The sequence below is a fragment of the Phalacrocorax carbo genome, chromosome 1 (assembly GCF_963921805.1).
Source record: "Phalacrocorax carbo chromosome 1, bPhaCar2.1, whole genome shotgun sequence".
Taxonomy (NCBI): domain Eukaryota; kingdom Metazoa; phylum Chordata; class Aves; order Suliformes; family Phalacrocoracidae; genus Phalacrocorax; species Phalacrocorax carbo.
Window position 1 is genome coordinate 2127260 of NC_087513.1, and position 18774 is coordinate 2146033.

Consider the following 18774-nt stretch of genomic DNA (forward strand, 5'->3'; position numbering starts at 1 on the left):
ACAGGAGGGGAGAGTTAGACTGGATATAAGGAAAAAACTTCTACTGTGAGGGTGGTGAGGCACTGGCCCAGGTTGCCCAGAGAGGTGGTCGATGCCCCATCCCTGGAAACATCCCAGGCCAGGCAGGACGGGGCTCTGAGTGACCTGATCTGGTTGAAGATGTCCCTGCTCACGGCAGGGGGTTGGACTAGATGGCCTCTGAAGGTCCCTTCCCACCCAAACCATTCTGTGATTCTATGATTCTGTGAGAGGGAAGGTTTGGCCTGGACATAAGGAAGACATTTTTTACAAAGAGGGTGATGAGGCCCTGGCCCAGGTTGCCCAGAGGAGTTGTGGGTGCCCCATCCCTCAAGTGTTCAAGGTCAGGGGCTCTGAGCAACCTGATCTAGTTGAAGATGTCCCTGCTCACTGCGGGGCGGGGAGGGTTGGACTAGATGACCTTTAAATGTCCCTTCCAACTCAAACCATTCCATTACTCTATGAATCTATAAAAATAGGCTTGTTTTTATAGCAGTCACAGGCTTTCAGGGGCACGCTGGCTGAGATTTCTGAAAGGACATTGAAATGATGAAAAAACCAATCCCCACCACACCCCCCAAAAGCTTTAGTCCTTGATTCCCACGTCTCACTGAAACCTGGGGAGAAGGGCTGGGACTGGGGAAGCCTCTTCCCCCTGGGCTGCTTGCAAAGGAGTTGGGGGAAATCCTGAATTCTGGGAAAAAATGGAGGCTGGAAAAAACATCCAAAAGAAATTGGATGCTTGGAAGGTGATGCTGTTTGAGGAAAAAAGGGACCGTCCCTCTCTTCCCTAAGTGATGCTCTGGCCAACCTTCTTGTGGCCTGGAGGAGCTGGTCGGGAGAGGAAATGGTGCCTGTGGGTTTTGGGGGAGGTGTGTTTTTTAGGGAATTGGCACCAATTTGTGGTGGGAGTTTGAAAAGCTTCAAAACCTGCCAGTTTTGTTGCAGCTGAGGTTGTGGGGAGCCTCTTCCCGCCGTGGTGCCGCTTGGCGGTGCTGCTCCCCCCCCAGTGAGAGCAGCAAAACCTCCCCCCCCTCCCGGGGAGTGGGAAATATTTAACCGGCTGGGTCTGCACCAGCCGCATTTTCAAGGGAGAAAGACAAATCCTGGAAAAGCTTTGAAAACCTGCTCCCCGAAACAAGCCCAGGCAGCTTTTCATGGGCGGGCGGCAAAAGCATCGCGGGTCCCCCCGAGCCAAGACGCTCTTTTATTCCAGCAAAGCTCTTAAATCTGCAAACATGAGCCCCATTTCACCTGTATTTGGGGGTTTTTCCCCCCCCTTATCCTGGGTAAAAATGAATAGCAACCACAAATCACCTCCAGGCGATTCAATTCCTACCTCCAGGCTTCAGTTCTCTGCTTTGCAAAAAGCTTTCTCGCATTCCCCAGCTCTGTCAGTAACAGAATTCCCGCTCACCTCGGCTTGGGGTGGGGGTGTATGTGTATTTTTAAGGAGAAAAATAGGAATTGAGGGAAAGTTGTGCAAACCCAGCCTGGCTGGGGGGAGACGGGGAGTGCTGGGCAGGTTGTGCCTCCCTAGATGGGATGAAAACAGGGCAAAAAATGGGGATGGAAGGACTGCAAAGCAGTTATTTCTTTATTTGGGTTTTGCCTAGGCTCACTTTTTTTTGTCCATCTCTTCTTGCAAGGGCTGATTTGGGGTTTGTGTAGCCCAAAGTGGGAAATTAAGGGGGTTTTGTTTAAGCTATAAAGAAGGACGGCGCTGGGCTTTAAAGCTGTTGGGATGGGGATGGAGTTTTTTAATTGTTTATCTCCAGGGGTGATTTATAGAGCTACAGCACCATCCTCCTGCCTATCCCAGGGGAGAAAAGAGGGAAAAGGCCCCAAAAATCTCCTCCGGCTGGGATCTGGGGGGCTGCGGTTACGTGGGGCTGCCGGCACGCCAGCGAGCGGGGCCGCGTGCGTGGCGGCTGAGGTCATGGCGCTATTAATTTCCCGTTAAAAGCCCCGACGGCTCCTGCGCTGCAGGGATGGAAAATGAAGCAGCTCCGATTGCGGCCGCTGCAGTTAACCCCTGCGGGGATGTCTGGCTTTTTGGGTTGAGAGCGCCAAATCCCGCGGTGCCAACGATGGACTACATCCCTTGGAGGTTGATGGTCACCACTTTGGCCACCCCACGGCTGCTGCAGGTCCCTCACCTGGCTCCTGGGGCTCAGGGTCCCTTAAGATATCCGGGAAGCCCTTCTGGCGCCTGCAACGACCTTGTCCGATTTAATCCCCCGCCAGCCATCCAGGCTGGAGCCACATCTGCCCGCACCGTGATGCTGGAAACACGGCCATCACTGAGCCCCTGGGTGGCTGGAGGCTGGTTGTATTTCATGCTCAAAAGCCCTTGAGGCTGCAACCGGGGGCTTATTTTGGTAACTTGAACTTGGGAAACCCCTTGGCTGTGGAAGGTGGGGAGAGGAGCCTTGTGAAAGATGGTGGCAGCTGGGGGCTGCTGGCGTCCCTGCGAGGAGCCCCAGGTGTCTTCGCAAAAACCCTTGGGGCTTTATGTTGTGCCTTGGGAACACCAGGGAAGCGAGATGGGGGCGCTGGGAAGGTGTCCCCCCTCCTTGCAGTGGGGCACAGGGCATCAGAGCAGCCTTGGGGCCGCTCTCATCTCATCTCATGCCCCAACAAACTACCTGGCATTATCAGAACATAAGGACCCCCCTGTCCTGGTCCCCTCTCCTGGTCACACTTGTCCTCATCTCCTGGTTGTTCTGGTCCTCTCTTCTTGTCCCACTTGTCTCCTGCTCCCGCTTAACCCCAGCCCAAAGACTTGTCCTTGTCCCCTGGTCCCGCCGGTTGCTTCTCCTGGTCCAACTTGTCTCCACCTTCTGGTCCCATTTGTTCCATCTTTTGGTTGTGCTTTTCCCCTCTCCTAGTTCTTCTTGTCCCCAACACCTGGTCCCGCTGGTCCCCTCTCTTGGCCATGCTGGTCTCATTTGTTTCTCTCTCCTGGGCCTGTTGGTCTCCTGGTACCATTTGTCCCCTCTCCTACTCATCCCCATCTCCCCATCCCACTCATCCCCTCCCCTGGCCCTGCTCTCAGGGGCAGCAGAGGCAGTTTTGGTGCAGACCCATCAGGATTTAGCGCAGACTTTTGGGGCAGGAGCTTTTCCTCACTGGGCAAAGCCCAGCTCAGCCACCCCAAGCCCCATCACTGGATGCCCTGGCAAGCACAGCCAAGAGGGTTAATGTGATTTTGGTCCAGCTGTAAGCTGAGTCCAAGGAAACGTGTGTCATGCAAAGCAGCTCGGTGCCTTGGATGCTGCTGGGTATCTGCATCGTGGTGGTACCCAGAGTCCCATGTAGGACAGAGGGACTAAGGTCCCCAAAAAAAGGGGAGGTTAAAACCAACCGCTGCGGTCCCTAAATCAAGCACTTTGCCCGAAAGCGATACTCTGCCTGGTGCAACCTTGGACTCAGCGCTGGATCTGGCACCAAACATCCCCAGGCACCGTTGCCCACACTGCCCTGTGCCCTGTGCCTGGTCACGGGGCAATTTATTTGTCATTTTGTTTTGGTTTTACTTCTTAATTTCTGCCACGGACAGTAATTTCTCCTTTCACAAATAACCTGAAAATGGAAAATCAGCCAGAAAAAAGCACTTTAAGACAGGTTATAAAACACCCCTGAGAAATGAAACACTTTCCCGCCAAACTAAATATTGGAAAGACCTATTTGCAAAAGGGTTTTTTTCTGGGTTTTGTTTAGTTATTTATCCCCCTGTGCAGAACCTGGCTTGCTGCAACCCAGCCGAGCTCTCTGTGGCATCCCTAACCCCTTGCCCCATGAACCCGGATCAACCCCACTTCAGAAATCCTTTTTTCCCCCACTTTTTTATGGCAGCTGCGTGTCGAGGGGCCTCCTCTTCCTGCGGGCAGAGACATTTCCCGAGCAATACGTCATGTTTGCTTAAGAGCAGAGTTATTGTCGGGGAGGAGGCAGGGTGCTGCGGCCCCCGGGCTGCTGGAGGGGGAAAAAATAGGGAAAAAAGGGGAAAAAAATCCTGCCCTTCTTTTCAACATCCTGTGGGAAGGTTTAGAAAAGCTCCTCGGTCCCTGTTGGGGGGGGCTGTCTCAGTATTGTTTCCCCAACATTGAATTAATGTATTTTTAAAGCCCAGTTGTTGAAATGTTATTAAAATATCTCATTTCTCTAAAATAAAAGGGAATGGGGAGAATTTGTGACTGATTCAGCAGCACTAGAGCAGAAGTATCTCTGGTCCCCCATGGTGGGTGATGCTTCGGGATTCATGAGCTGCTTTTCTCCTAAAAAGTATAATTTTAGAGAAAATCTGTGTCCAAGTGAAGCAGAACCATGAGCAGAGAAAGGGGAGTGATGGTCGGGCCCCTTCTTTTGAGTGGCACTGGAGCTTCAGTGGCTTTTTTTTGTTGGAAAGGCTGGAGGAAAATATAGAGAAAGGTGGTGGAAGATTGTTTGCCAGCGGTGGAAATGGGATCAGCTGCTACAGTCTGGATCCAGGGGATCCGCCCAAGTCCCATCCCAAGGGATCCCCCACGCCCCATCCTACAGGATCCTGTGCGTCCCATTCTAGGTGATCCCAATGCCCTATCCTAGATGAACCCCCAGGTCCCACTCCAGGTGATCCCCCATGGCCCATTCTAAGTGATCCCTCATCTGCCACTCCATGTGGTCCCCCTCAGGTCCATTCTTAGATGATGTCCCACATCCCACCCTAGATGATCCCCCAGGTCCCATCCTGAGGGCTCTCCCAGGTCCCATTGCTTGGAGGATCTTCCAGGCCCCACCCTAAGTGATCCCCAGAGTGCCATCCCGGGTGACACCCACCCCCCCCAGGTCCCATCTTAGATGGTCCCCCAGGTTTTATTCCAAGCAATCTCCCAGGATTCATCTGAGATAATCCCCCAAGCCCCATCCTAGATGGTCCCCCATGTCACATTCCAGGCGACGGTCCTTCAGGTCCCCTCTTAGCTGATCCCTCAGGTCTTATCCCAAGGGATCCCCCAGGTCCTAGCCTAGATGATCCCCCAGGACCCATCCCAGGTGACCCCTACCCCAGGTCCCATCCTGCAGTCTCCATCCCCAGGTGCAGGGGACCATCCTGACCGGGTTTTGGGGTGGAAATGGCCGATCCCTCCCATGGCTCCCTACGCCCCCCCCCATTATCCTTCACCTCCCGGGGCATGAAGTGCACCACCTGCACCCACTCAATTAATTTAATTATTAACCAATGCCTGATCCAAACTGCCCTGTGAGTCATGGACGTGCCCTGCGTGGTGGGAGGCAGTGCGCAAGCTCCGGGATGGATCCTGCACACCCCGCCAGCTCCTCCACCTCCGCTGGGGCAGTCTGGGCCTGGAAAGCGCGAGCTGGGAAGCAAAACCCACTCCCTTGGAAGAGCTTGAAGCAAGCAGGACCCTCCCGTCTGTCTGTCTGTCCATCCCAAGTGGAAACCTCCCCGCTGCGCTCCCAAGCATCGAACTGGGGGACAAATGGGGAAATGTCTCTGGTGGAAAAGCACAGATAAACTTTCTTCTCTGGGCTGGTGACGCTGATGATGGGGTTGTGGGGCTGGTGTTTCTGGGCAGGGTCCAGCCCCCCATTAAAGACCATCGTTAAGTAAAAGCTCAGTATAAGTGGCATGAAAAAATACTCCGGTAATTAAACAAGCCGAGAAGAGAAGGAGAAAAGGTCAAGCCTAAAAATACAGGGTATGGTTTTGCCCTGAAACACAGCATTAATAAATAATTATGTTTTCGGGAAGGTTTAATTTTAGCACCTCGGGTACAATAGGCTGGTGTGACCCCTTCGCTTCTCTTGATTTTTGATGGATTTGGGGCTTCTTTTTGCCAGGCTTTGCCCCGCTCTTGTCCCCCGCAGAGCTGCAGGCAGGTTGGGCACGAGCAAGAGGGCAGCACGTGGTGAAGGCGCTGGGTGCTGGACTGGGGGCCGTGCCTGGGGTGGAGCGAGTGTGGGCGTGCTCAGCCCCACCAGCCGGCGTGCAGGCACCTGCCCAGTTTCCCAGTATCTAGAAAACAACTGGGGATTGCCAAAGATCCCGGCCCCAGGGATCCCACGAGGTCCTTGTGGTAGCTTGAACATCCCTGGAGCCACGATGTCCCCCGCGAAACAGCTATACCCCGCTCACACCGGCTCCCCGTTCGCTCGTTGGTGCCTGAGCATTAGTAAGACCCATTATAATTAATTCTGACCCCGGGGCAGGAGGGCTCCTGCAATTGGGTTTCACCTTCTTTGTAGAGAAACTGAGTCACAGGGAACATGACGGGGTGGATTATGGCCTGGAAAGGTGAACCCTGCTCTGCTTATCTTTGGGATGGTGCTTAGGGCTGAATCCAGCTGCCAGCTCTCCTCCTATCTTGTGGGGGGAAGAAAAGGGCCCCCAACACCCTGGGAGTGCGGACAGCAGACCCCAAAAGTGATGGGGATTTGGGGTGGGGATGGCCACAACCCAGGGGGCTGCAGCGGGAGGGTGCCCAGCAGCCATGAGGGGCATCGTTCCAGTTTGTAGGGAAAAAGGATGGGTGGAAAGAGGATGGGTCTGATGCAGGGCCTGACCCTGGCTGGTGATTTGGGGGGACCTTTTCAGCTGGGACACCAAAGAGAAGCCGAAGGAAGCACTGGCAGCCACCAGGACACGGAGGGACCTTCCTTTATTGGACTCAATGTGGTGCCGGGGGACGCACCGTGGCCATCGGCACCTCTACGGACACGAGGGGTGCATCTCGTGGCGGGCAGTAGGGAGAGACCCCCCCTGTGTTCATCTGCACCCCGAGCCCCATCCTGCCAGGTGGAACGGCCGCATCTGACGCAAACGCTGGCTGGTGATGCTCCTGTTGGGATAAATGAGGATGTTCCAGCCCAGGATGGTAGAGAGAAGGCGGTAGGGGATGGAGGGGCTGGGGGACCACCACAATCTCTGTTTCCTATAAAGAAATTAAGGAAATATTAAAAAAAAAGCGCACTGTGAACATCAGTTTTTCCAACTGCCAGCAATAGTTACAGGACAGGTGGTGGTCAAGATGGGCGATATGCAAGATTTGGGGTGGCCGTTGCAATGGGTGGGGTGGAACCCTTGGTCTGGGGCTTTCCATGGACGTGGGGTTGGGTGCAAAGCCGCCTCCTAGCAAGTTACCTGTGGGATGGGGTTGGAGGTGGGTGGCAGGGGGCTCACTTCTCCGTCATCATCCTCACGAACTCCTCGTAGTTGACCTGCCCGTCATTGTTGCAGTCGGCCTCCTTGATCATCTCGTCCACCTCCTCGTCCGTCAGCTTCTCGCCCAGGTTGGTCATGACGTGCCGCAGCTCCGCCGCGCTGATGTAGCCGTTGCCGTCCTTATCGAAGACACGGAAAGCCTCTCGGATCTCCTCCTCGCTGTCCGTGTCCCTCATCTTCCTCGCCATCAGTGAGAGGAACTCAGGGAAGTCAATGGTGCCGCTGCCATCGGCATCCACCTCCCCCACCATGTCCTGCAGCTCTGCTTCGGTGGGGTTTTGCCCCAACGAGCGCATGACGGTGCCCAGCTCCTTCGTGGTGATGCAACCGTCTCCGTCCCGGTCAAAAAGGGAAAAAGCCTCCTTGAATTCAGCGATTTGCTCTTCCGACAGCCGCTCAGCCATGGTGCTCCCCGCTCGCACGCGGCTCTGCCCCGGCACGCTGCGGCGCCGGCGGGGAGGCGCGGATGGGGCCTCCTCCCTCCAACCTGCCTCTCCCCGGATGAGGAGGAGGAGGAGGCAGGAGCTTGGGCACGTGGGAGAGGCTGAGCCATGGCGTCAGCAGGAACGGTTTAGCTGGACCTCAATGGAGAGGGCAGGGGAGTTTTGGGGTGCTGGGGAAGGAGGGTGACCACCAGCCCCCTTGGGCCACCCCGGCTGCCGTCCCGCTTGCTCCACCGGGGGCATTTCACAGGACTGGCTTCTAACGAACCCTCCAATTAAGGGATTTGCGCTGTGGCTTGCAGCAAAGTGGTGGTTTCTGGGAGAGGCAGGGCGCTGGCGGAAGGGGGGGCGTGAGACACACTGTTTTGCAGCTATTTTAAGGCAATTTTAGTAGGGTTTAGAGTTGTGCAAAGGCCTCCAGCCATGCATGGGGGGGTTGAGAGGGGTCCACCCAGTCTCCCCACGCCCAGGGCCACCACCGCGATGCTGGCAGTGTGTCAAACCTGCCGAGGGAGGGTTTCCTTGTGCAGGTCCAGGCAGAGCCTGGCTGCCTGGAGCTGATGTGCTCCGAGCTGACGGAGACCTGAATCAGCCGTGATGCCTCTTCTGGGCTTCCTGAGAAGCTCCGGGGCAGGTGACGTGGTGGTGCATCAGGTAAGCAGTGTCATGAGCCGTGCCCTGGTTAGTCAGGGGTTAACCCCGGGGCTGAGCAAGGGTTAACCATGTTGTAATGGCCTCCTTTCAGTTTTACTCATCTTTTACAGCAGGGAGTACAGCAGGGTTCAGAGCCAAATGGCAGACAAGGCGGGTTATTTCTCTGTCCATCTATCCATCTATCCACCCAGCCATCTATTCTCACTGCATTCCACCCCTCCAGCCATTTGTCTGTTCATCCATCCACCCATCCATGCATCTACCCAGCTGTCCGTCCATCCATCCAACCACATCATCATCCATCTATCCCACCATCCACCCATCCAGTCATGTGTGCAGCCATACACCCAACCACACTGTCATCCATCCGTTCATCTGCTCATCCACCCAGTCAACTGTCCATCTATCCAGCCATCCGTCTGTCCATCCAGCCATGCGTGCCCGTAACAGCCAAGCGACCTTCACCAGCCGGCCAAGGAGCTAATGGACCAGATGATTGGGCACAAGTAGATGATTTTTTTTCTTCTTCAAGCAAGAGGAGAAGAAAGTTTGATTTTCTCGGCTACAAGAAAATGGCACCAGTTTACCCCAGTTTAATCCAGTGAGGAATCAGAGCTGTAGGAGTTGGAGCGAAGGCCACAAAACAGAAACCGACCCATGGGACAGCTGAGGAACACATGGGAAATGGGGTCTCCAGGTGGGACAAATGTAGGAGGGGGTCGCTGCCTCAAGGAAAACCTCGTCTGGAAAAAAACTCCGGGCACGTTAAATGCTGCAGTTGCGGGGAGGAATCGGCCGAGCAGTGCCGGGAACCTGTCTGGCGAGAAGCACGGGGCTACTCGCCCCGCGAGCGCGTTTCGGGGAGGGGAGGTCCTGGCACCTCCTCTTGTGTAACAAGCTGCTCCCTAATTGTCTGTCTAATTGCCCACGCTTGCTGTTCTGCTCCAGATTTAAGAAGATCGAATCAAAATTGCAGTGAAAAAGCCCCGGGCAGCCAAGCACGGAGCCAAGAGGAGGGGGAGCTGGCTCGAACCCAGCTGGGAGAAGCAAATGCCATCAGATAACTGGGGGTTTTCAAAGCCCGGGAGGATTAAGGTGTTTGTTCAAGCTATAAGGGGAGTTGTTTGAGTTCCAAAACAGGGTGGGCTGGGTGGGGGGGACCCTGGGTGAAGGGCGAAGGGTCCTGGGTGTCTCTTGGTGCTGACTGAAGCTGGAAGCTGCTGGGGGTTTTGCTTCCTCATCACCTCCCCATCACCAGCACCCCTCACCTCCCCATCACCAGCACCCATCACCTCCCCATCACCAGCACCCCTCACCTTCCCATCACCTCCCTGTGACCAGCACCCACGGCCTCCCACGTCTGCATCCATCTTTGGGAGAAGGTCAAGCCAGCCCTTGATTTTGACTGTGTTTAACTGCCCCCTCGTTAGCATGGCAGGATAATTAACCTAATAAAACTGCCTGCTGGCCCATAAAACCCCACCGTTTATGGCCAATTCCTGCTTACGGGCCGTGGGGAAGGACGGGAAGGCGGCGAAGCCACCACGGTGGGAGGCAGGAGGACGCAGCCGATTTTCCCGGGATGTCTCCAACCGGAGCCGGAGGGGGGGGTCGATGCTTTGGCGAAGGAGGGTGCATCGGCCAATATTGAAGCCTCACAGGGCGTTTTTTCCAGGCGGCATCGCCCTGCTCAACCTCAGTGTCTGGCTTTGAGCGGTCTGATCCAGGTAACGGCTAAAAAAATAACCCACCAGACCAGATGGTTAAAAGCACCCAGCTGGATTATCCCGAGCCCGCGCGGCTCGGAACGCAAGCACAGATGTGCGCAGATGTGTGCGGCGACGTCTGGGATGCAGACGAGGCGGCGGGGGTGGGGGAGGCTGACGAATTTGTGGAAAAAGAGAAAGTTGGAGGTGGAAACTGCTCCGACAGGGAAACCTCCGCGGGGCCCCCGCGTGAGCTCAGACGCGCCGAGGCCGGTTGGTCCCACGAGCATCCGTGGGGATGGGGAGGAACCTCCGCAAATCGCGGCACAAATTGCATCAGGGTTTAACGTGCAAAATGGGATTTTTGGAAAGGCTGAGCTTGGGCGTGAGCCCGCAACAGCTGCGGGGGTCTCCAGGGGACGGACGGCAGCTGCTGGGTGTAAAATTTGGGATTTGGTGGCTTGGGTTTTATTTTAAGCATTGTTTTAACGGAGGTTTCCAAAGGCGAGGGCGAACTGCAGGGTCGAGGTGCCCACGCGTCCGCCGGGCGCGGACATCTTCCCTTTCCCCGGCCAGGAGGGACGTGTTGCTCAGCGGGGTTTGGGGACACGGCGCTGGCCCACGTCCCCCCTCTGCCCCTGGGTTTTTCACCCCGCCGAGTCCCGGGGTCCCCCCGTACGTGGGACAGGGGGAGCTTGGCTCAGCGGTTTAGCAGCACAGGCGAGGAGAGGGCTGGCCAAGACCTGATGGAGTTCAGGGCAGGAGGAAACCAGGAAAGCCCGGCTTGTTTAGTCTAGCAAAGCGGGGGCTGAGGAGGCGGACGGCTGCGGTCTGCACATTCCTCCCAGAGGGAGGGAGCTGGGAGAGGAACCGCCAGGAGTCTGGGGGAATCTACTTTTAAGTTTTTGGCTAATTTGCTGTCTATCGGCTACAGACACCAAGGTTCAGGCCCAGCCTAACGCGTGGGAGGATAAGCAGCCTCTCTGCAGGATTTGGTCTCTGTTGAGAACGAGCCGTGTGCCCCAACAGCTCACTAACCCTCCCCCCCCCTTTTTTTTTTGTGGGACAAAAGAAGCCTTTTATCCAGCTTCTCCCTGCTTAGGAAGGGCTGAGTCGCCTCGGTTTCACATGCCAAACCTCAGCTCTAAACCTCATCCGCAGAAGCTGAGCCGTGCCTTCCCTCGCGAGCAGGGCCCCGGGGGCGCAGCGGGGACCCTGGGGGAGCGCGGCCAGCCCGAGGGAGCTGCTGCGGAGCCAGGGCCGCTCTCCCCAGGAGCTGCTGTCGTGCCCAGACACCCCCCTACATGGTCAGGCCGCAGCTTTCAGGAGGGCTGTGAAGAGCCGACGGTTTCGCCATGGTGCCGATAACTGGGGCAAGCTGCCCTAGCCGAGGGGAGTCTGCCCAGTGGGGTCCCCGCCCAGCGGGGTCCCCTTTCCGCTCAGGGCTGCTCCCCAAGGTTCATCTAGGAGAAGATTTTAAAAATACTTGCTGAACGGGAAGCGTTTCTGTTCTGGGGGGTGGTTTCTCTTCCGTAGGAAGGTTTCGCTGCCCCAGGAGGGCAGGGATTATTGCTGCTGCTCCCTTTATCCCCTGGAAATGGAGTGATGCAAGCGCTGGAGTGAGTCACGCAGGGGTGCCCTGCTTTACAGCAACTACAACTCACAGATGAAGGGCGGTGGCAGCTTCGCAGGCGAAGCCGTAAACCACCGGCTTGTGGCCTGTGTCTGGCTGCAGTGGCGCAAAAAGAGGAACGGTGACAGAAAAAGGCTTTTGAATAAAGTCACGGGTTCCTCCTGCGAACTACAGCCCTGCGCCCGGAGGGTGCGGCTGTAGGCCAGCTGCGTGTCCTTGGAGAAGTACAGGTAGGCGATTCTCCGCTGCTGTCTGGCAGCACCGGTGGCACACGCTTCTAGGCAGAGACTCAGATGAGGCAGGCGAGAGTTTGTCAAGAATTTAATTTGTACTTGGCACTCGAAACTGTACAATACATTTACAGAGAACCACACGTTTGTGTCTATGTACACCTTTTCCCATTTCTTAACATTACTGGCCAAACACGTGACAGGTAACAACAACCCTTTATACGGGAGTTACGGCTCCTTAAGCACAGATTTCAGGTAATGCTCAAGGACGGGGGTGTTGGGGGATCGCTGCCCTCGCCCCATCATCATCGGTCGAAGGACAGGAACAACCCCTTGGCTCTCCCCAAAGCTGTCACCGCTTTGCTCCCTACAAGGCTTCGCAGCGCAGTGACCAAGCTGGCATCTCTCACACAAGTCTTTGGACTGCTAGAACACGGCAGCGTCGCCGTTACGAGTATATACAACCACTATCTCTTCTGTCCTTACACCTCATCAGCTTCAAACGCTTGCTTTTCTCTACCATTCTACAACATGCAATAACCCCTTGGTTGCCTCCAGTCCTGCCTCCCCGCGGGAGGCACTTCATTTCCAAAAGGCAACAGTAACAAGAAAAAATAAAAAAATCTACCTTCACTCCCTGCTATTCCCCTCTAGCTTCTGCTCGTTTTCCCTCCCCAAACCCTTTACAACGTGCCTAAAGCCTTCCTAAACCCCGTCAGCACTGCAGTTCTCTCTCAGTAGGCCGGAGCGCGCACAAGCCGTTTACCTCGCTCATCGTAACGGGGTACGTTGAGCGTCTCCCTCCCAGCCAGCGGCTCGCTAACGCTGCGGCTCGCCTGCGCCCCGCAGGACCGTGGAGTGACGTGAGAAATGGTATGTACACGCGCACCTCAGAGCAAGAAGGATCAAGTACTGGAAAGGAAATGCCAAGTCTGAACAACAACATACAAAAGTAAAAAAAAAAAAAAAAAGGAAGAAAAAAAAAAAAACCAAGGAAAAACCAAAAAAAACAGGAAAACCAACATGAAACAAAACAACTAATAAAAAATTTAAATACCTGGCAGGTTACAAGAGTGAAAGTGTGGAATGTACAAAGGACACATTAAGATGAAAGATTCCAGTAGGTAAATTGAGAACCTGTTGAACCTGGGGTCTGTTTTGTTTGTGGTTTGTTTTTTTTTTTAAAAAAAAACACAAAAACATTTTTTTTAACACAAAAAGTCGCACAGGTTACGGTAACCGTACGCTGCAAAACACGTGCTGCACAAGGCAAGAAGAAAACCTAAATTCAGATTTCTAGCCCGCTTTTCAAAGGACTCCCGCAGCGTCGACCCAAACCCCCTGCCAAGGGAGGCGCTGCCAGGCTCGCGCTGACGGCCCAAACTTCTGCTTTAGCTTTACTGTTTTCCAGCCTCAAAACGTCGCGCGTGGAAACCTTTCAGAAACCAAAGCGCGCCCTTCAAATCTGCCACGAGCAGTCAGAAGCACGAGGGCTTCTGAATCACTCACGGCGTTAAAACCAGGCTCAAAACGGCCATGTTTGTAAAAACAGATTCCAGTTCAACAGCGTTAACTGTATACCAGTAGCTGCCATTACAACAGGAAAAAAACCAAAACAATAGAATTCAGCAAAATAAATGGAATCATGCTCACATTTTAAGAAAAATGTACACGCTATTTATAAATAAACAATCTTCCGCCGCGATGTCGCTGGGCTCTTTACACTAGCGTTTCTTTCTGCTTGCCACTTAGCTGCTTCTCCCTCGTCTTCCTGTGCCCGGACGGCGTTCGGTGCGTTTTCACGCCCTTGGCTTCCTCCGAGTCCAGGATGGAGCCGCACTCGGATGCGCTTTCGTCCAGCTCCATCGCGGTTATGCCAGACATGGCAGACTGCCTCTTCTGGGCTCTGACGTTGGGCGCGGAGGGGTTGTTCTCCTCCGACTCTTCGCTCAGCTCTGGCAGCTCCTTCAGCTCCGCTGCGGCGGCAGTCCGCTGGAAGGGAGCGATGGCGGTTCGGATGCAATTAACCCATTGCTGCTTGTGGAAGACATCGTTGGCCTGTAGTGTGTGGGACTGGCCTGGGAAGGGGTCTTGGAAACGAACTCGGAAGATATTTTTAGCTGAAGATAAACATAGGAAAAAGCAGATCAGTTCCTAGCTCAATATTTAGAGATTCCATTGCTAAACGAGCGACCTGGACTGCCCTGCTCCGCTTCAGGGAAAGCGTTCAAAAACCTCTCCCTAAACCCCCACAGCCCAGCAGAGACATGCTGAAATAGATGTTTTCTAATCTGAGCACCAACGGCAAAGCGCCGTATATAATTTTATGGCCACCAAATATAAAACTGCAAAGCCCAGCAGTGACTGTCTAAAGGTGGACATTAACACTCGTCACGTGTCTGCTTTCCTAAAGGAACCTCAGTCGACAGGGATTTATGGCTGGGTGTAATCTCTCATCACCAAGAGACTCTCGGGCAGATGAGCTGGTTTCGTCCGTACCTTTATCAGAATTGCCAAAAGCTCCTCGGAAGGATCCTCCCATTTTCACGTCGCCATCCTGTAGGTCTTCGAGGAGCAGCTCCTGGACAGGGATCGGCTGCCTGTACACTTGGTAGGCCTGACGCTCGTTGCGAGTGACCGGCCGGGTCAAAACCAGGATGTCTTGGAAGAGGAAGACGTAGAGTTTCTGAAAGGGAAACCACATTTGAATATGAGCAAAACGTTTCATTCTCTATTCAAAGTGGTTACACATCCTCTGGGATTCAAGGCCACATTATCTGAAGTTTCACCCACATGAACTTTTCGACAGTTTCCTGCCACAGAAATGCAGGGCCCTGGCAGTGGCGTGGCACAGACCAGACTTACATCAACAGGTTTTTTATCTTAATGACCCCTAAAAAGTGAATTATGATTTACAGATGCTAAGAATAGGATTATCAGAAGCAATATCTCTTCTGACAATACAAAACGCTTCACATATACAGAAGTGTAATGGCCAAATTAAATTAAAAAAAGCCCCCAACCAACAAAAAATAAAGAAAGCACAAAAAGATTTGATGTTTAAAACGAAGTTGCTCCCGCAAGCCAGAACAAAAGGCGGCAAGCCCTCAAGTACAGCAGGGTCTTTCAGCGCTGCTGCAGTGGGAGATAAACTTCTGGCAGTTCATCTCAAAGCCAAACAGGCGTTCGCAGGAACACTTCTGTTTGGAAGAGCTGCGCGCCAGCGCTCATAATGGGGAATGTCAGAGCACCTGAAAGTAAACAGCCGGCAGGAAATCCCTTTTGATGGAGTGCTCGGGCACAGAGCGCACTTTCTATGGTAATTTTGCGCTAATTATTTTCCAGCTTCTGAAGGCCAATTGTAAAGCTGTCAGCAGGAAACTTTCCCTTACACCCTGAAATGCGGACTGCCATCAGGTACTTTCTCTTCTGCTTTTTAAGTTTAGCTAATTGTCTAAAGTAACCCTGAGGATGGAAGGGCTCCTGGTCCTCCTGTGACAGAGAAACGGTTTTAACTACCTCTGAGGGAAGGTTTTCAAACTTGAGAATTAATTACCATGAACGGGAAGGACTTACATGTCCATTTTTATTCTTCAGCTCCCCATGGCACAGTAGAGCTTTGCTGCCTTCAATCCTCGGGTCCTTCTGCTTCTCATCCAGGTATTCCAGCTTGTCAATGTAATACTGGCACTCTGACTCCCCCTTCTTCAGGTTGATGTCAGAGAGGACGCCTTGGATTATAGCTATCTATAAAACAAAACATTTACAAATAATTAAACAAGGACCTGCGCTTGTGTATCTTTCCTTTAAGTGCTGTTTAAAAGCTCCAGATGATGGAGTCCATGTGGGCTGATCTCTCACTCGCTTTCACAAGGGGTTACAGTCACAGACTCGTATCCACTGAGAAAACCACCCCATGACATTCCTGAGGGTTTAAGAAAGCTTTCTGAAGCTCCCGAATTACATGTTTATGTCAGAACAATGATCACGAAATCACTATTACTTACAGCTTCTTCCAGAATCTGGATATCGGGATGGTCTTTGGGAGTGTGCCTTAGGATCTCTTTCAGGAGCAGCGGGTATTTGACCAGCCGACTTCGAGGAATGTCCAAGAAGCTCCAAAGGTCTAGCTTGCGGCTGAAAGGAGACTCCAGGCAGCGCTGAAGGAAGTCCTGCACTCTTCGGTCCTGCTTCTTCTGATCCAGAAGTGCTTTGGCTGCCAGCTGATTGCTACAGTAACCTTTGTAGGCATGGAGCCGTGGTAACTGCAGGAGAACAGAACGATGTTCAGGAGTCAAATTCCATGTAGGAAAAGCAAATCACACTGACTTGTCAAACTCAGGGAGTTCCACATCCCTCACTGCGATACTTTGCCTGATAAAAACCAAAAAGCTAACGGACTATCTTGTATATGTAGCTGGTCTTTTGTGAAGAGAACAAGGGCATCCTGCATGCGATGCCTTTGAAGTTCAGATGTTTGAGATTAACAGCGATAGCACTATTGAAATCACATCAGTGATGAACAGGCCAGAAGATATAGACATTTCAAACATAAATCAGTAAATAATTGCAGTCACACTAGTGTAAGTCTCCAGGGTGAAATCGTGGCCCATTACGGCTGACAGACTCCCATTGTTTTCAATGTAGCCAGGATTTCCGTTTCAATCTTTCGCTCAAGGCCACAAAAGCCCACAGCTTTTCGGCTTCTAGCTTTAAACGTTCTTTAAGCTTATTTTTAGCCTGCTGTCTCTAAGTTATGTACTCACCCACTTCACAAGAATGGGCCCAATCTGCTCCACTGTTCCATCTGGTTTTGTTGCTTCTCCTAAACTTGCCAACAAGTCTAGAATTGAAACACAAGAATAGAAATTGCATCAATGCCCCAGTAAGCTCTTCTGATGTGAGAAAGCACAGAGTTTAACTCTTAGTCAGCATATTATGTGAAAGCAATCCAGTTGCTCTTACCTTCGTGCAGAGGAATATAAGAATCCAAGTCTCCAAATATGTGGGTGAGTTCCTCCTCGGACATGATAGAGAGTTTCAGCATGGGATCGTGATAGGCCTGTCAAAGAACACGGTTTTAAACTACATTAAAATTTCCCAAACCCAAAAGCTGAGAATTTAAATATCAGGCAATGTATCATGTGCAGGACAGATATGAAACGAAGCCAACAGAAACAGTAATACCGACTTTGATCGGTAAAAGATTCATCTCTGTACGAAGGTATCAAATGAAAAGGACTTTCCTGTCGGAACTGTTCTCATCTGGGAGAGGGATTCCCCAACTAGCTCTGCAGGACTGCAAAGCACAAGCCTTTTTTGGCTGCGTTTGTTGCAATCACACACTACTGGGGGACTGCTCACGTCAACTTTTCAGGCCAGCTATCAAACTGTGGATTCTGGGCCTGATAAAGCTGATATGTAAATGTTTGCAGGTGCAGAGAAACTGTATGCCATTATCTGTAATATAATTACTGACTGCAGGAAGAAAAACCACTCACCTTTCTGGCAAGCTTCAGGTCTTCGATTAGGTCCTGCTCTCCCCTGGACATTTCGTATATTGCCTGTGAGGAAGAGGATAAAGCATCGAGTGTCATTTTTAATCCCAGCCTTCCTCTCAAAGAGCCTTTCAGCTCACACAACGTGCATCCTGTCTCTGCAGCTCGAATAGGCGGTTTTGCCATCTGAATCGCTGTACGCCACCTGGGCATAACAACCTCAAGTAAATCTGCCAGCTTTCCCAGCTCCGGGAAAGCAACATTACTTACAACTGTGTGAAAGCTCTGACGCTCATGCACAAGCCAAATTAAATATTAGCGCCTTTTAAATCACTGCTTTTACACAGGCAAGTACGAAAAAAACACAAAACCCAGAAAACCACAGAGGTCAAATCCCAGGCGGCTTTAGTCAGCTTCTGTGTTGTCACTAGACAATTTGTCTAAGAACTACAGGAAAAAGGCAAGCCAAGGCCTTGCTATTTGGCTTTCAACCAATTGTCAAGAGCTTTAAGAGAAAGACAGCTGGCTTTACAAGAAACCCGACTTTGGGTCTGCTGCAGAGCAACCAGCGTGGCTGGGTCTCGAATTTCAGAAATGCTGAGCGCCCCCGTGGAAAGAGTTTGGCATCTCTCAAGGGTCAAACTGGGAAGATGAACTCCCTAGTGACTCGAGAGAGAGAAGCCTACCTTTTCCCATGCCTAATGCAGAAATAAATCTAGCGGTTTAGAAATGAAGGTGGACGGGAAGATACAGCCACCCACAGATGCTCGTTACCCCTTTACTTGCCAAGGAAATGGCCCAAGCCAAGGCTTCGGCTGCCTTTCCCAGTCCTGCTGTTTAATGGACAGCCTACCTCCTGGCGCTTGATTTCTTTGGTGCTCAGGGACTCTTTCATGTTCACATCTAACATCTCAGACCAAAGTATGCTGTTTCTTCTTTTAGGAGGAGTAGGAGCAGCAGATCGGCTACATGACTTCTGGGGACAGCCAGGAGACTTGTTGTCACTGCGAAGGGCAAATGACTATAGGGATTAAAAAAAAAAAAAGTAAAAAAATTATGTAGAGGCACCATTTAAGAAGTACCAAAGTATTATAGTATTATCCATATCCCTCCCAGTCCTTCATCCTCGTCTGTTGTAAAGGGCAGGAAAACACACCCGGACACTTTTCCTCAGATAAAGGAACACTTTAATCAAGCTGCGGAGAAAGCCTCGAGAGCCCAGAGACTGGCAAGCTTTCCCATGTGCCGCTCCCTACACTGATTCAGCAGCAGTGCCTGAGAGGAGGATGGGCAGGTAAAGTTTGGGTCTACTTCCAAAGTATGAGGAAGTAAATAAACTAGGATCATAATCCTACCTACAATGG

At 52.5% G+C, this 18774-nt stretch overlaps 2 protein-coding genes across 5 annotated transcripts in view; both read right to left on the reverse strand.

Annotated features, from left to right (window-relative positions):
- Positions 1–6698: 6698 nt before the first annotated feature.
- On the reverse strand, positions 6699–7695 carry LOC135311846 (calmodulin, striated muscle). The gene is made up of 2 exons (XM_064442056.1): positions 7166–7695; positions 6699–6956 (listed from the first exon to the last, which is right to left on the reverse strand). Exon 1 carries the CDS (start codon positions 7648–7650, stop codon positions 7201–7203), a length of 450 nt encoding a protein of 149 aa, XP_064298126.1. The 5' UTR covers positions 7651–7695; the 3' UTR covers positions 6699–6956; positions 7166–7200.
- A 4291-nt stretch (positions 7696–11986) lies between these two features.
- NET1 (neuroepithelial cell transforming 1) overlaps positions 11987–18774 on the reverse strand; it is a 55707-nt gene continuing 48919 nt past the window's right edge. For all 4 annotated transcript variants that reach the window (XM_064442071.1, XM_064442081.1, XM_064442091.1 and 1 more), the window contains 8 exons: positions 18264–18431; positions 17414–17476; positions 16878–16974; positions 16679–16755; positions 15920–16177; positions 15489–15659; positions 14412–14598; positions 11987–14032 (listed from right to left, as the gene is read on the reverse strand). In XM_064442071.1, coding sequence (XP_064298141.1) covers positions 13632–14032; positions 14412–14598; positions 15489–15659; positions 15920–16177; positions 16679–16755; positions 16878–16974; positions 17414–17476; positions 18264–18431 — 1422 coding nt within the window. In that variant the 3' untranslated portion in view covers positions 11987–13631. The remainder of the gene's footprint in view (positions 14033–14411; positions 14599–15488; positions 15660–15919; positions 16178–16678; positions 16756–16877; positions 16975–17413; positions 17477–18263; positions 18432–18774) is intronic.

Bases quoted from the DNA above. Each gene is read 5' to 3' on its own strand.
- LOC135311846 (XM_064442056.1), bottom strand. From the start codon at position 7,650: ATGGCTGAGCGGCTGTCGGAAGAGCAAATCGCTGAATTCAAGGAGGCT.